Below are 17563 nucleotides of genomic sequence, written 5' to 3'. Positions count from 1 at the left end.
CCTAGGTCCTCCGCGCTACTCCGCCGGGTCCCGCCTATTTTCTGTTGTCCTGGACCTTTAGGCCGGTCTTGGCCCATTTGAAGACCAGGAAGTTGATAAATCGCGAGGCCCGCTGCTGAGAGACGGTGGCTCGGGTGGGACAGTCGCCAGGGATGGCGGAGCGTGAGGATGGAGCGGGTGTCCGGGCTGTTCTCCTGGACGCTGAGCAGAGTCCCGTGGCTCACCGGCCTCTTTGAGCGGGGAGCTGCCCGGCAGCCCCGGATCATGGAAGAGAAAGCGCTAGAGGTTTATGGTAATTAATTTTACCCAGGGAAGCGATTGGCGTTGTACGTGGAGATGGGGGTAACGGGGATCTCACCTGAGGGCTGGGGGTACAGACCCCGGTTTTTGCTGGGTCTCGTCCGAAGCTTGGGAAGCCTTTTCTCCGGGTTCCTGAGTCACGCTGGAATGTGGATCTTTCTAGGACCCGGGCTCTTCCTAAACCTGGGGCATGCCGAGCCTGGAGGTCTTAAACGCTTGGTTTCCCTTGTCTGCCCCACGCCCTCTTCAAGACTTCTGGGCAGAACAGGCGTTTAGGGTGCTTGGTTAGGAGCCAAACCGGACTACACTACTTGTCTCCTTCCTTGCGTCCCCGAGCCCCTTGGACACGCATTCCTTCTCCTGCAACCCTCCCGCCAGCACTGCTGGGTGACTAACGAGTTGGGGACTGGCCTAAGGTCACAGCCGCTCTCTTGTCCAAAAAAAAAAAAAAAAAGCAGAGGTCTCAGAGAGAAGAGGACAAAATGGGCTCCCTGTACCCAGGCCTCGAACTTATAGTTTCTTATCACAGTTCTTATTACAGCCAAACCAGCAGTGCAAAAACGAATACACACACACACACACACACACACACACACAGACACATACATTTTTTTAACCCTCTGGGACCAGCTTCATTGCACAGATGAGAAACAAAGGTTCAGAATGGTTAAAACCGCTACCTGGAGGTCACACTGCCAGTAAAGAAACGGCAAAAACCAAGCCCATGTCTTCTGATTCCAAACTTTCTGCACTTTACACCATTTTACAATTGCCTTGTGACTCCCTGTTTTTGAACTTACGTAGTATTGTTTTTGTAAACTAAGAAGACTGGCTCTAACTATTGTTAAGCTATTCCTGCTGACCCAGAGTGAAAGATCTAACCATAAGAATACAAATAAAATGTGGGCAATGATTATAGGCTGGGAGAAGGAGGCCAGCGTTGGAAAAGATCTTTGGAGCCAATCTAATTTAACTCTCTCTTACTAGAGGCAGGAGTTAAGCCCAGCTAGATGATTATGAGTGGAATGATCTCCACAAAACACACATTCCTGTCCTGACTTCTGTCTACGGCATCTCAGGACAGAAGGACACTTGGGGATACAGCTTTGGAAGAGCTGATTCTTGTCCTAAAGCTTATATTGAGGGAGACCTGTGTATGCGAAAATATACTATTTTTTGTTTTATGCAGTAGAAAGCCATTGATCTGAATAAGAGATACAGAAATTCAGAAGGAGAGATAGTAATCTCTGAGTGGGGGATCTGGAAAAACTTTAAGGAAGAGTTACTTGAGTTAGGCCTTGAAGTATAAGTAGGCTCTGTATGTATAGAGGGTAGAAGGCATACTCAGCAGAGAAAAGGGAACAAAAGTATGGAGGTGACAAAGTAACATGTTAGAGAATGGCAGATAGGTGGGGCTTCAGGATAGAGTGTGGTTAAGGGTGGAAGTGTGGTTAAAAATTATTTTGGATACCAGGTCAGTACTGGATTTAAATGTATAAAGAATATCAGTGCAGGGGCACCTGCATGACTCAGTTGTTTAAGTGTCTGCCTTCGGCTCAGGTCGTGATCCCAGGGTCCTGGGATCATGCCCCACATCGGGCTCCTTGCCCAGCATCAGGCTCCTTGCCCAGCGGGCAGCCTGCTTCTCCCATCTCCCTCTGGTCCTCCCCCTACTTGTGCCCTCTCTCTGTCACTCACTCTCTCTCAAATAAATAAATTCTTAAGAAAAAAAAAAAAAAAAGAATGTCAGTGCAGAGCCATAGAAGAATTTTCATCAGGGGAGTAATGTGAAAAGAGCAACATTGCTCTTTCTAAAGAAATAAATCCAAATCTTTCTAAAGAAATAAATCCAAATCTCTCAAATCAATAGAAAACCAGAGAAGTTTAATAAGGGATGAGACTTAATTTCAGGGTTAGGTAGCATATTAAAGAATATAATGCAGCTTGTATAAATGAGCCTTATAGGGAAAATGCCCAGGATGAGGGGCAGCAAATTTCTTTTTAAAGAGCCATGTGTTTGGGGCGTCAGGTTGGCTCAGTGGGTTAAAGCCTCTGGTTTCAGCTCAGGTCATGATCCCAGGGGCCTGGGATCCAGTCGGGCATTGGGCTCTCTGCTCAGCAGGGAGCCTGACTCCTCCCGTCTCTCTCTCTCTCTGCCTGCCTCTCTGCCTACTTATGATCTCTGTCAAATAAATAAATAAAATCTTAAAAAAAAAAAAAAAGGCCACGTTTCCCTGAGCCCCATGTTGATAGAGCCTTGTGAAGAGAAAGCTTTGTCTTTTCTTTCCTGCCTCCATTTTCAAATTCTGTGGCTAATCGAGTGATAAGCCCAGGAGTGGTCGGGGAGAAAGTAGAGTTTGATTGATTCGTTTTTCCCAGTAGCATTTTTGATTACAGGGGTGCTATCAATTATAAAATAAAACCTTAGCCTTGAGAACATCAAGCTCATCCTATGTGAATTCCCTCTGTTCTTTCTACCTCACCATTTCTCCATCATTCTCTTTTTCCATATTTTTCTACCCCAGAATAAGAAGGAAATCTTGTCCTCTCCAAGGCCAACCCAGGTTCCCACATCCTTGGTCTCATTCCCTTCTTATTTTGCCAGTCCCCCATCCACCCCCCTATACTTTCAGTCTCACTTCCTCTATTTGATCCTTCCTCTTGGGCTATAAAACATACTCAAGTTTCCCTTAGTTTTTTTCATTGTTCTAGCTTTGTCTAAATCCCCTATTGGTTCTTTGCCCTTCCCTTCCCTGCCAAAGTCCTAGCACTACATTTTCAGTTCCTTCTCACTTCCCCCTTTTGCAAGCTGGCTTTTGCCTTATCTCTCTACTGAAACTGCTTTCTTACAGGTGATCTTCTGGGTGACAAATCCAAAGACCTTTTCCTGCTCTCTTTATTTGGAATTTTTCTGCTGCATTTAATGTCGTTAACCTCCCCCCACTTCCATATCTGCTTCTTGCTTTTCTTTCTCCTTCTGATCCCTAAATTAGGTGTTTCCCACAAATGTATTCTTGGGTCTCTCCCTTTACATTAGTGGTTCTCAAATTGAGATGCCCGTAAGAGCAATCTGAGGACTTTTTTTTTTTTTTAAAGATTTTATTTATTTATTTGACAGAGAGAGATCACAAGTAGATGGAGAGGCAGGCAGAGAGAGAGAGAGAGAGAGAGAGAGGGAAGCAGGCTCCCCGCTGAGCAGAGAGCCCGATGCGGGCCTCGATCCCAGGACCCTGAGATCATGACCTGAGCCGAAGGCAGCGGCTTAACCCACTGAGCCACCCAGGCGCCCGAATCTGAGGACTTTTTAAAAAAAATATTTTATTTATTTATTTGGCAGAGAGAGAGCACAAGCAGGGGGAGTGGCAGGCAGAGGGAGAGGGAGAAGCAAGCTCCCTGTAGAGCAGGGGAAGCCTGATATGGGACTCATCCTGGGACTCCAGGATCATGACCTGAGCTGAAGGCAGTGGCTTAACCAACTGAGACACCCAGGCGCCCCAAACGGAGGAATTTTTAAAAAGTTTTAATGCCCAGCCCATACTACAAATCAGTTAAATCAGGATCTTTGGGGGTAGGGCTTAGACATCAGTTTTTGTTTTGTTTTTAAAGCAGTCCTGATGATTCTATTGTTCACCCAAGGTTGAAAACTACTGTTCTGCTCATTCTTTGTGGATCCCGTGGGTTCATCAACCACTCAAGCTTGGGTGTGTGCTCTCTCTCTTTTTAATTAAATTCTTAATTTTAATTCCAGTACAGTTAACGTACAGCTTATGTTAGTTTCAGGCGTATAGCATGATTTAACAAATCTGTACATTATTCAGTGCTCACCTTGGTAAGTGTATTCTTCAAACCCTTTATCCATTTCACCTGTTCCTCCACCCACCTCCCCTCTGATAACCATCAGTTTGTTCTCTGTAGTTAAAAGTCTGTTTCTTGGTTTGTATGTCTCTTTTTTCCCTTTGTTCATTTGTTTTATTTTTTAAATTCCACATATGAGGGAGATCATATGGTATTTGTCTTTGACTTATTTTGGTTTGCATTATACTCTCTAGCTCCATTCATGTCCTTGCAAATGGCAAAACTTCATTCTTTTTTATGGCTGAATAATAGTCCATTGCATATATATCAGATATATTCATAAATTCATCTATCAGTGGATACGGGGCTGCTTCTATGTCTTGGCTGTTGTGAAAAATGCTGCTACAAACATAGTTGTGCATGTACCCCTTTGAAGTAGTGTTTTTGTATTTTTGGGGTAAATACCCAGTAGTGGAATTACTGAATTATAGGGTAGTTCCATTTTTAATTTTTTGAGGAATCTCCATACTGTTTTCCACAGTGGCTGCACCAGTTTGTGTTCCCACCAGTAGTGCACAGGGTTCCTTTTTCTCCACATCCTTGCCAACATTTGTTTCTTGTGTTTTTGATTTTAGCCATTCTGACAGGTGTGAGCTGATCTCTCATTGTGGTTCTGATTTGCGTTTCCCTGATGACCAGTGATGCTGAGCATCTTTTCATGTGTCTGTTTAACCTTGGTGCTCTCTTAACCCTTACGTCACAGTTCAGTGTTTGCTGGAATGTCCCACTGGGTTGCCCCTTAAGCACCTCAAAATCAATATTTATAAAATTGAACCCACTTCTCCCAGCCTCTACCCAACTTTCTTCCTGGGTTCTCCAGTTTTTCTTTTTTCATTCTGTCAGTGTTCTCCCAGACAGAGTTAAAATCTGAGTCATCTTCCTTTTTCCCTTTCCTTGTCTTCTACATCCAAACAATCGTCAAATTGTGTTGATTCTGCCACTGAGATTACTTCTCCATCTGTTCCCCTCCTCTCCATTACTATTGTCGTGTGCCTGTTTTGGGCCCAGCGTTTTCAGCTGGCCCTGCTCTTCCTCCTGAGTCTACCAGCTAGTGGGTGAGTTCCTTGCTGACAGTGTAATGCTGTCCCTGTTCCTCCCTTGTTCAGAACCTCTTGAGGATTCCCTATTACCTATGCTTAACTGTGAAAGATCCTTGATGGTCTGGTCCAAACTCTTACATACTCACTTATGCTGGGTTCCAGGCAGACTAAACATTTTTTTAAATAAAAATTTTTTTAAAAGTAATCTTTACACCCAACGTGGGGATCAAACTCATAACCCCAAGATCTAGAGTTGCATGTACCGCTGACTAAGCCAGCCCAGTGCCCTAAACTTTTCTTTTCCTTTCCTTCACCTTCAGTATCAAATATTGATATTTTTAAAGCCTTGATTTAGATTCGATTTTCATAAATCCTGATACCACAGTCTCCCAAGCTACAAGTTATTTCTTTCTTCCTCTGGAGCTTTTATGACACTCTCCTCCTTTTATTTTTTATTTTTTTTTAAAGATTTTATTTATTTATTTGACAGAGATCACAAGTAGTCAGAGAGGCAGGCAGAGAGAGGTAGGGGGGAAGCAGGCTCCTTGCCGAGGAGAGAGCTCAATGCGGGGCTTGATCCCTGGACCCTGAGATCATGATCCGGGCTGAAGGCAGAGGTGTAACCCACTGAGCCATCCAGGCGCCCCACTCTTCTTTTTTATTCTCTCTGCAATGTTGGATCCAAGAAACGGGTTATGATCTACTAAGAATCTAAGAAAGCAGTTTTCTCAAAAGGAAACTGGTTGTGGAAACTGCTGTGAGAAATCTGGGCAGATACTGTTAATATTTGGTTAAAGAAAAAGAAAGGAGTCCATGTTTAGATTAGGACTGGCAAAGTCATCCTTATTTAGCATATTCATGTTTTAACATAATACCTTGTCTCTGATGATTCTTTAGATTTGATTCGAACTATCCGGGACCCAGAGAAGCCCAATACTTTAGAAGAACTGGAAGTGGTAACGGAAAGTAGTGTGGAGGTTCAGGAGAGAAACGAAGATGACTATTTGGTTATTATCAGGTTCACGCCAACAGTACCTCACTGCTCTTTGGCAACCCTTATTGGTAAGGTTTTAGATACAAATATATTTTTAATTCTAAATTATTTTACTTTTATTGACCCCAAATAACAATTAGTGTCATGTATCACACTTTGTAGTTCACAGAGTCTTTTCAGATGTGTATCTTCTGTAGCCCTCACAGCCTGTGAGAGAATTTTCCAGATGAGGAACCCGAGACTCAGAGAGTCATATAGCCAGGAAATGATGAAGCTGTGGCTCAGACCCAGGTCCCCTGACTCCAGACGTGAGATCTCCTTAGTTATACCATGCTGCTTGTCTTCCCTGTACATGCCTACAGTTAAGAGAGTGGGTGTGGGCCAGTCCTCTCCCCAGTTCTGGAGATTGCAGTGGGTGCTATCAGCCTAACCCTGCTGCCATCACCTTCCTCTCCTTTGCTGCTCTGTTGGCTTCAGTGCAATATGGGCATCAGTCCTAGTGGGAGAGTTCTGGTTTTTTTTTGTTTGTTTGTTTTGTTAGTTTTTAAAGTATTTTTGATGTAGTTTTCTATTTGAGAGGCAGTGTTCCTAATACTTTGGAGTAGTTAGCAGTAAGATATACAAGAGATGTCTTTGAATATATACTACTTTGTTATAGAGAAGATAAAGGAGGGGTGCCTGGGTGGCTCACTCAGTTAAGTGTCAACTCTTAATTTCTGCTGGTCATGGTCTCAGGGTCATGGGATTGAGCCCTGCTCAGACTCCGCACTGGGTGTGGAGCCTGCTAAAGATTCTCTTTCTGCCTCTCCCTCTGCGCCTCTCCCCACCCACTGTCTAAAAACATAAATAAATAAAAATATAGAAGATAAAAGAAGTTTATTTCAAACCAAATGTTCATCAGTAGGGGAATGCTGAAGTAATCATTGATCGTATTTATTAACAATGGAATGCTATACAGCTGTGGAAAAGGTCTCCATGTACTGGTATGGAAAGATCTTTCTGACATACTGTTAAGAAATGAAAGCAATTGTAATATTGCTATATTTGTGTAAAAAAGGACAAAAACAAATTTGTATTTGATTGTGTATACATGAAGAATACATAAGAAATGACTAGCTATGAAGGGCAGTGTGGTAGGAACTGGGCAGGATGGGGACAGGATAGGAGGAAGACTTTACTATATACTTTATATTTTTAAGTCTTTGAACTATGCAAATATATTATCTACTTAAAAATAGATACATTTATAAAAATGACTGAAAAGATAAAATGTTTTATTATTACTTCCATTGTTGTGATTTCTGTTTTTCTCTTCTCACTTGTTGATCTGGGATTCCTATTAGTGATTTCCAGCATATAGGCTGTATCTTGAGGGACTAAAGGGTCCACGAATCCATAGATAATATTGTGGTTATTTATTTATTTATTTTTAAGATTTATTTATTTATCTGAGAAAGTGAGAGAGAACATGAGCCAGGGGAGGGACGGAGGGAGAGAGAATCCTCAAGCAAAGTTTCTGCTGAGCATGGAGCCCAAGGCAGGGCTGGATCCCAGGACCGTGAGATTATGACCTGAGCCAAAATCAAGAGTCAGCCACTTAACCTACTGAGCCACCCAGGCGCCTTGATAATACTGTGGTTATTAATATTCCATACTAGAAAAAGCATTTTTGAATGCGTTCTTATTTTTTTGTCATTGCATAGTTTCTGAATCAACAGATATCAGAAGTGCTGCTACTCTCTTGAATGGAAGGGGAGTATCTTTTTTTTTTTTATTTGACAGAGAGATCACAAGCAGGCAGAGAGGCAGGCAGAGAGAGAGAGAGAGAGAGGGAAGCAGGCTCCCCGCTGAGCAGAGAGCCCGATGCGGGGCTCGATCCCAGGACTCCGAGATCATGACCTGAGCCGAAGGCAGCGGCTTAACCCACTGAGCCACCCAGGCGCCCCTGGAAGGGGAGTATCTTAAAATATTTTGATATATAAGAGTTCTTAAAAAGAGGGTCTGTTCCTGTAAGAGCCTTTAGCAAATTGAGTTTTCAAGAAGTAACATTTATTTTGTGCTTTTTTTTTTTACATTACAAAAGTAATGTGTTTCTTGGCAATAATTTGGAAACTCCACAAAAGCATAAAGAATGAAGTAAAAATCAGCTGTCATCAAAGAATGTGTGCTCTGGTCTAAAATTCCAGCTCTTTGGGGTACCAGTGGGGTCCCAATGAGTTTGGGTGGCTCAGTGGCTTAAAGCCTCTGCCTTGGGCTCAGGTCATGATCTCAGGGTCCTGGGATCGAGCCCTGCATTGGGCTCTCTGCTTAGTGGGGAACCTGCTTCCCCCACCCCTTGCCTGCCTCTCTACATGCTTGTGATCTCTGTCTGTCAAATAAATAAATAAAATTTTTAGAAAAATAAAAATAAAAATATAAAATTCCAGCTCTGTCAGGTCTGCCACTTTGTGGCCTTAGGCAAATTACTTAACCTTTCTGAGCCTCAGTTTTCTCATCTATAAAGTAGAGATAATAAGAGTATTGAGTTATAAAGGTTAGATAATAGAAAGCATGAAATAGATAAGGAATATTTTTTTTCTTCATTAAATATTAGTTTTTAATTACATAGCCATAGAAGTTTGTGCTAATCACATCAGTATATCATAATTTTTATAACCATTTATACCACTTCTAGGCCTTTACAATTATAAATAATACTATGGTGAATGATTTTATACATAAATATTTTCATATATCTCTAGTTATTGCCTCAGGATAAATTCCTTTAGTTGGAATTATTGGGTCATATGGTATAAGTAATTTTAAGCCTCTGGGTACATATTAGTAAGTCCTTATGAAAAAATTTCTACTCTTTGACCCAGGAATTAAGGAAATAATTCCATTAAAGAAAAGAGTAACATGTACAAAATGTTTATAGTAAATTTGTAATCATAAAGCCTGGAAGAAACTCTAGTGTCTATTAATAAGGAAATGGCACCAATCTAATGGGATTTCTTGTTTTTTTGAAAATGATAAATATGATCGGGCGCCTGGGTGGCTCAGTGGGTTAAAGCCTCTGCCTTCGGCTCAGGTCATGATCTCAGATTCCTGGGATCGAGGCCCACATCGGGCTCTCTGCTCAGCAGGGAGCCTGCTTCCCTCTCTCTCTCTCTGCCTGCCTCTCTGCCTACTTGTGATCTCTCTCTGTCAAATAAATAAATAAATAAAATCTTAAAGAAAAGAAAATGATAAATATGATCAAGGAATCAAAGTATCTGTTTGAGAAATGTATGAAAAAACTGGAATGCTAAGTTGCGTTTGCATTCTAATTGTAATTATCAAAAAACCATGTTCGTGTGGACAAAGATTGAGAAAACCCATGAAATAAAAGTAACTCTAAAGGCGCCGAGATCCGATTATGGTAGCTACTTCAGATCTGTCCACTCCTTGAACAAAGTGTTGTCAGGTTTTTGGGGGCCTTTTTAATATGAGTTTCAGTTAAGACCCTTGGCTTTTTAGAAGTTAGTATACTAGTGTAGTAACTGTGTTCAATCAACATGATTGGAAAACTCAATGAAAAGAGCCCTCTTTCTGGCATCTGGGAGGCATTTCCTATGAGCAGGTAGTGCGAACCAGCAGAAGGCACCTGGATAAGCATTCCAGCCCGACTGCTTAGATCGTCACCTACTTAGAGTTATCCTGGTAAGTAATTGCAAAGACAAGGAAGACTCAAAGGGAACGAGTGGGTAAGGCAGAGAAACCAGCTGATAGCCGTTTGTGTTGACTTAGTCCGGACAAGAATAGCTGAAGACAGGTGTGGTCCAATATGAATGGCATAGGATTTGGAGTCAGAAGGTCTATATTTAGCTCCCAGCTCTCTGCTGGTCAGACAAATCATTTATCATGGTTCCTGGTTGTAAAATGAAAATGATACGATAGTAATAGCTAATATTTATTAAATACTTTTTATATACCAAGTCCTATTTTAGGCACATTGCATAATAATTTATTTACCACTCATAGCAACCCTATATGTAGGGGTACTATTATAATATTTACTTTACAGATAAGGAAACTGAAGCTAAAGAGAGCTTAGTAACTTGCCTAGGGCCCCATAGCTTGTATATAGTGGAGCTGCTTTTGAACCCAGACTATCTATCTCAGTAACACTGTACTGCCTCTCTTGAGGATATTGATGGTCAAGAAAGTGCTTTGTGAATTGTGAAACGGTTGTTATTTACTATGTGGATAAAACACCTACCAACAGTTGAGTAGAACACATGAGGAGGCTCAGATGATACACAGGGAACAAATTAAAGAGACAGTGTGGGGGGCAGAGGGAAGAGAAGAGCCCTCCAGATATGTTTTAAGGCAGATCTTCTAAAGGGGACCTTCTTACAGAAACTATATATTGTCTTTAGAGTTCTCTAATATTTATTATGGAATTACTATGTTTTAGACTCTAAGTACTCTGAAACACTTCCTGTGCATAAGAACAGTTTGACTTATCTTTTTGTGTCTAGGGGTGTAGATTTAGATAAAAATTCCTTCCTTGTTTTGAGGTGGGAGAGAAGTGGAGCATGGACACACTGAGGGTCTGTTCTAAGCTCAGTTTTAATTTCTCATAAGTCTCAACTGGGATATATATATATATATATATATATATATATATATATATATGACTTGGCATTGGGTGATAAACTGAAGTTCAGAGGATCTTGTTTTAGGGAACTCTATTTGTACATTGCAGGCATAGAAGATTCCAAATTTGAGAAGATCCTTGTGGTCCTTTTTGAGAGGCTCTTGTTTGGTTTTAAATTTTTACATGATCTGGCCTGTTCTGAGTGTTCAATAAAGTTAAAAGAGTGATTTGACCTTTGCTTGAAGGTAAATTGATGTAGTAGAAAGGATGTAGGCTTTGCAGTGGTCTTGGGTTTTAGTCTCAGCTACCACTTTACTAGCTCAGTGACTTGGGCAAGTAACATTGTGACCTTAGTTTCATGATTTGTAGAATGGGTTTGGTAATATGTGGCTCACTGGATTACTGTGAGGAATATGTAAGACTATATATATTAAAGTTGTAGCATGGTTCCTGATTCAAAGGAGACCTGCACTGGATTGAGCCAAAGCTGTTTCCAGCAACTGTATTGTATGGAGACACCTACATACAGCTGTATGTACTTTTTCAGGAATTGATAAGGGAAGAAATAATTGGAGTCTTTCCTTTTTCCCCTCTACAGGGCTGTGCTTAAGAGTAAAACTTCAGCGGTGTTTACCGTTTAAACATAAGGTAAGGAAGATTTTGTTGTTTCATAACAGGTTTATTGAGATTTAATTCACATTTCACACAACTCACCTGTTTAAAGTGTACAGTTTGTTCACTGAAATGTGCAACCATCACTACTATCACTTTTTTTTTTTTTAAGATTTTATTTATTTGAGAGAGTGCGAGCAGTCACTAATAGGGGGTGGGCAGAGGGAGAGGGAAAAGGAGACTCCTTGCTGAGGAAGTCCAACTTGGGCTTCGATGCCAGGACCCTGGGATCATGACCTGAGCTGAGGGCAGCCGCTTAACCAACTGAGCCACCCAGCTGCCCCAGTTTTAAGACATTTTCATCACTTCAGTAAGAAACCCCATACCCATTTCCTGAAACCCTCCTCCATCCCCAGGCAACCACTGATCTCCTTTTGGACTCTATAGATTTGCTTATTCTCAATGTTTAATTTAAATGGAATCATACAGTTTGTGGTCTTTTAGACTGGCCTCTTCCGCTTAAAACATTATTTTCAGAATTCATCCATATTGTAGCATGTGTCAGTCTTTCTTCCCTTTTTACTGCCTTATATGATTCCATTGTATGGATATACCATAGTTTGTTGATCCATTGATTACTGGATGGACATTTGGGTTGTTTCCACTTCTTGTCTATTATGAATAATGCTGCTATGAACATTCATGTACAGGTTTTCATTTGGGGATATGTTTCATCTTCCCTCCACCTAGGAGGGGAATTGCTATGTCTTTTGCTAACTAGATTTAACTTTTGGGGCACTGCTAGACTGTTCCATAGCTGCTTTACCATTTTACATTCCCACCCACAGTGTATGAGGGTTCTAACACTTCTGTCTTAATATTATCTGTCTTTTTCATTATAGCCATTCTAGCGGGTTAGAAGTGATAACTTGTGGTTTTGATTGCCATTTGCCTGGTGCTAACAATGTTGAACATATTTTCATGTGCAAAAATTTAAAAGCAAGGAAGAACCACTAAGAAAGGGCCACAAGTAACTTTTCAGATTTAGAGTCTTCTATGCCTGCAAGGCACCAAGCCCACTGTGTAGTCTCCCTGAAGTATAGTTAGTTCATACAGGAATAGCAGGGTAAATGCCTGACTTTTCCCCTTTATTTACCATTTTTCAGAGTTGAGTCATGCAGAAGTTTAAACCAAAGTAAATGAATATGGAGTGATTTTATACCTGTTCCTTTGTTGTCTGGAATAAGAGTTAGTATTTTTTTTTTTTTAAAGATTTTATTTATTTCTTTGACACAGAGAGAGACAGATCACAAGTAGGCAGAGAGAGAGGGAGAAGCAGGCTCCCCGCTGAGCAGAGAGCCTGATGTGGGGCTCGATCCCAGGACCCCGAGATCACGACCTGAGCTGAAGGCAGAGGCTTAAACCACTGAGCCACCCAGGCGCCCCACGGAATAAGAGTTAGTATTATGCCTCTAGCCACTGTAGGAATTCATAAGGTATTTTTTGCGGAGGTGGAGCAGAAGGAGAGAAAGAACCTTTTTTTTTAATTTTTTTTAGATTTTATTTATTTATTGGACAAACAGAGATCTCAAGTAGGGGGGAGAGGCAGGCAGAGAGAGAGAGAGAGGAGGAAGCAGGCACCCCACTGAGCAGAGAGCCCTATGTGGGGCTCGAGCCCAAGACCCCGGGATCATGACCTAAGCCTAAGGCAGAGGCTTTAACCCACTGAGCCACCCAGGTGCCCTGAGTGAAAGAATCTTAAGCAGGCTCAATGATAGCAAGGAGCCCAGCGTTGAGTTGAATCTCACAATCCTGAGACCATGACCTGGGCCAAACTCAAGAGCTGGTGCTTAGCTGACTGAGCCACCCAGGCGCCCCAAAGTGTTTTGTTTTTTTAAAAAGTCTGTTCTATATGATCTCTAGGGTCTCTTTTAGCCATAATAAAGTATGATTTTTTTTTCACTCTTGAAAGTAGCAAAATAATTGTATAAGAATTAGTTCATACACTCCAGTGTTCTCTGGGGAGTAGACATGTCTTTATCATATAGCATGCTTTATTTGTCACAGGATTTTGTGGGTTTGTCTCAGAAGGTCTAGTTCTTGGAGGTTAGCTAATCTGGGGGAATGCAGCAGGGCCAGGAGGTTTAGCTTAACCAATATTATACTTGAAAGTAAATTTAGCAAGATAATAGTTAATGAGAAAAGGAGGATACTGAAAACTATATTGTGATCCCATTTTTATAAAATAAGCAAAGAAAAGAAACTTACAACTTTGGGGTGTATAAAATCTGTATTCCATTATGTAGGTATGGAGAAAAATATGGAAGAAACTACACTAGATTATTAGTATGGCTTTTCTTGGGGCTTGGGGCAGAGAGGAAGTTTAGATACTTTAGGTACTGATTTGGGAGGAAGAGAGAGAGTGTAGAGTAGAGAGATCCATTCCATGAGTAAAATATGTATGAGATCTCGTTTGTGTAAAATTTTATTTGTGTGTATTCATTAAAGAAGGTGATTAATGGGAATACCCCCTGCAGGCCTTCCGCAGGTGACCAAAATTAAAAATCCTACTAACTTCAGGATGCCTGGGTGGCTCAGTCAGTTAAGTATCTGCCTTTAGCTCAGGTAGTGATCCCAGAATCCTGGCCTGCTTCTCCTCTGTCTCTCTCTGTCTCTCTCTCTCTGTCTCTCATGAACAAATGAATAAAATCTTAAAAAAAAGAATCTACTAATTTCAGTCTCTATTTTGGAGGGATTTGTCACTAAGTCATTGATCTTAAGAAAACTATTTGGGCTTTCATTCCTAGACTCTTTAGTCCACTGTGCATTCCACTTTAGTTGTCATCTTGGAGTGTTCTAAGTATTTTGGTTTTAATATTTTTTTCTTCCTAGTTGGAAATCTACATTTCTGAAGGAACCCACTCAACAGAGGAAGACAGTAAGTCAATCTTGACCCATTAAAAAACAACTTCAGATAGTACTTCACTTTGGATACTGGTATTCAGCTATCCAAGTATCTTTGGGTCATTTGCAAAAAAGTGAAGAATTAGTTATTAGCTCTTCTATGAGGTGGGGAAACATGGGTTTTTCAAGAAAGTAATTTTTCAGTAGGACTCTAGGTGAGCCAGAGGCAGGCCCTGTGAGTATTGGCTGGTTTTGGCGAGTAGCTGCACCTCTCTAAAAGACATCCAGCTTTAGGGACCTTGACTTAAAAACTCTAAAGAGGGCTTGATTTTTTCTTTGGTGCAGGATAGAGAGCTATGTACTTGAAATTGAAATTGAAGATCTAGAAAAGAATATGGACATTTCTCTTTTGAACTCTTACGTTGAGAGTGCTTTTAGCAAATTATAGACAGATGATATGGGCCAATACCTTTATTATATCAAGAGCCATGCAAACTCATTAAAAAATAAAACACGAAGTATATTAACAGAGATGGACAGAAAATTCACAGAATAACTAATAGATAAACATGGGGAAATGTCCTCTCACTATTTATCAAGGAATTGTAAATTATAATAATAATGAGCTGTTTTTCACCTACTGTTTTATATGTGTGTATGTTTGTTTTTATTAATAGTATTGGATGTTTTTTGCAAACAGATAACTCATGTATTGTTGTTGGTAAAAAATGTTGGGAAGTAATTCAATGATAAGAATCATAAAAAAAATATTCAGACCTCTTGATCTAATAATGCCACTTTTAAGAATCTTTCCAAAAAGAAGGCTATATATATATAAAGGTACTCCATGTAGCATAGTCTTCATAATTAATTTAGAAGGCTTATGATTTTGGCTGTGTTAAATAACCCTATAGTTTGAAAAAATAGGCTTAACGGGAGAAAATAACAATTTTCAAAATTGTATCTACTCTTTGCTCTATATGGAAATAGTGTATATGGACAAAGACTAGAAAGAAAGAAATGAAAATAGTTGTAGAGTAGTAGGAATTTAGGGGGAATTTTTCTCTGTACATCTCTCTTCTAGAACTTACAAAAAGTGAGCCAGCTTTAAGTTATCAAGGAGTTCAATTTTGTTTTAAAGGGCTAATGAAATTTTTGTCTGTCACTATATGTTGACACAGTCCCTCTGCTAACTTTTGTCTGTGTTTTGCAGTCAACAAGCAGATAAATGACAAAGAGCGAGTGGCAGCTGCAATGGAAAACCCCAACTTACGGGAAATTGTGGAACAGTGTGTTCTGGAACCCGACTAATAACTGTTTTAAGAGCCACTTACCTTTAATTGTTTGATATATTTGTTTAAATTCTTTGTAAAATGTAAAAGACTCATGTTTAATACATAGGTGATTTGTACCTCAAGAAATTTTTTTAACGGATGATTTGTAAGCAAGATTTAATTATAAGCAGTACCTAGTTTGTTCAGTGGATAACATTCTCAGGATTTGTAACACTTAAATGATCGGACAGAAAAATATTTTCTAGTGATTATGTGTCAGATGACTTGCAATTTTTTGACGCCTCTTCTGATACAACTACTTTTCATGTCAAATATTTACTGTGCCCAGATGTATTCAATTTAAATCATTACCTGTAGAATAAATAAAACAGAGATGATTCTTGTAATGATGTACCTTAGAATGTTTACGTTGAATTGTAAATCTTAGGTAAATGTCAACTCTAAAAGTTATCTACATAATAATCAGAAATCTGAGAACCAGAAAGAACGCTTAAAAGCTGGTGTAGGCCCTGCCTTCCTTCAGGGAGAGTCCTGGACCCATCTGTAGATAAGGAATGAATGTGGAGTGGGCCAGATAATATACATAATTTTGAAGATCAAGAAGTCCCCTAAAGAAGTTTGGATTAAACCAAACTAAATGTATGGTTTCTTCTTTATTTGAACTTCGTTCATTTTGTTTTAGGGGCTAATTATCATTTGAGGTATAACAGGTTGTGGAAGGCGGCCTCCAAGTGTTCCCCAATGATCCTCCATTCCTGATCTCCATGCCCTTATATAGTTTCCTTCCAGATTGAATCAGAGCTGGTAGGTGTGGCTAATCAAGAATCAGAGGCGGGGGGCACCTGGGTGGCTCAGTCACGATCCTGGGGTCCTGGGATGGAGCCCCACATTGGGCTTCCTGCTCGGCGGGAAGCCTGCTTCTCCCTCTCCCACTCCTCCTGCTGTGTTCCCTCTCTTGCTGTGTCTCTCTCTGTCAAATAAATAAATACAATCTTAAAAAAAAAAAAAAGAATCAGAGGGGACAGTGTGTGACTTCTGAGGGTGATCATAACAGGTGTTGTTGCATTCATCTTGATTTCTTGAATCTCTCACTCCATGGGCATCTGGCTACCATGTCATGAGAACACACGAGCAACTCTGTGGAGAATTCCACAAGGAGAGGAATTGAGGCCTTGCACCAACAACCAGCACCAATTTACAAACCATGTGAGTGAACCATGTTAGAAGTGATACTGCAGCCTCAGTCAAGCTGATATCTTGACTGGAACTTCATGAGACCCTGAGCCAGAACTGTCTAGCTAAGCCACCCAAATTCCTGACCCAGAGAAGCTGTGAGCAATAATAAATGTTTATTGTTTATACCACTAAGTTTGGGGGTAATTTGTTATATAGCATTAAGTAACGAATAGGTTATTAGAATGGAACTCTTCTGCCTCAAATTTAATTGAGGATACAAGGGGGAAAATGGGAGAACTTCTTCCTTGGCTCTTGAACCCCTTTATCCACTTCGAGAGTATATGTTTTGAAAGAACAGAGGCTTTTATAAAAAGATTAATGAAGAGGTTTTTTTTGGATAAAGCTGTTGCTGTGTTGAGTTCCAGCCCCCATTTTGGTGGAGGAGTAGGGAAGGGACACCTTCTACCACTACCTGCTGAGGGGAATTCCAAGGGGACAACTTAGAGAGTTTAGAAATGTATTCCTTACAGTTGGGGGAATCCAGTAAACCGGTGCTTGACTCGGGCCTGAGGAAGAAGGTGGAAGTGGACTGAAGGCTGGGCCCAAAGCAGGCTGATTTCCTGCCTAGGAAGTCTAGAGTGCAAGAGAGAGGCAAAGTCAATGACTCTGGGAAACCCAGGAAGCCATAGCTAGGGTTAAAGGAGGAGGGCTGTCTTTCTAGTCCCTTCTTAAGAGACCCTGATACATGAAAAGCTCGTTGCCAGTT

General features: G+C 40.7%; 1 protein-coding gene across 2 annotated transcripts; it reads left to right on the top strand.

Annotated features, from left to right (window-relative positions):
* Positions 1–23: 23 nt before the first annotated feature.
* Positions 24–16007, top strand: CIAO2A (cytosolic iron-sulfur assembly component 2A). 2 transcript variants are annotated; one of them, XM_047738545.1, is made up of 5 exons: positions 24–292; positions 6093–6257; positions 11409–11458; positions 14315–14360; positions 15540–16007. In XM_047738545.1, the coding sequence occupies exons 1-5, from the start codon at positions 169–171 to the stop codon at positions 15635–15637; spliced, it is 483 nt and encodes a 160-aa protein (XP_047594501.1). In that variant the 5' UTR covers positions 24–168; the 3' UTR covers positions 15638–16007. The 2 variants fall into 2 exon arrangements, with proteins under 2 accessions (XP_047594501.1, XP_047594502.1); XM_047738546.1 differs by lacking the exon at positions 11409–11458 and having other exon boundaries at positions 15540–15678.
* The last annotated feature ends 1556 nt before the right edge of the window (positions 16008–17563 follow it).

This window comes from Lutra lutra, chromosome 7 (assembly GCF_902655055.1).
Source record: "Lutra lutra chromosome 7, mLutLut1.2, whole genome shotgun sequence".
In the NCBI taxonomy this organism is placed as follows: domain Eukaryota; kingdom Metazoa; phylum Chordata; class Mammalia; order Carnivora; family Mustelidae; genus Lutra; species Lutra lutra.
Note: the sequence above shows the minus strand (reverse complement) of the source record. Positions and strands in the feature narration are given on the sequence as shown.

What these genes read in the sequence shown, in the direction of transcription:
- CIAO2A (XM_047738545.1), top strand. Translation starts at nt 169, where the DNA reads ATGGAGCGGGTGTCCGGGCTGTTCTCCTGGACGCTGAGCAGAGTCCCG. An exon ending in GAAAGCGCTAGAGGTTTATG is followed by an intron (nt 293 to 6,092) that starts GTAATTAATTTT and finishes ATGATTCTTTAG; the next exon opens with ATTTGATTCGAACTATCCGG. An exon ending in CTCTTTGGCAACCCTTATTG is followed by an intron (nt 6,258 to 11,408) that starts GTAAGGTTTTAG and finishes TCCCCTCTACAG; the next exon opens with GGCTGTGCTTAAGAGTAAAA.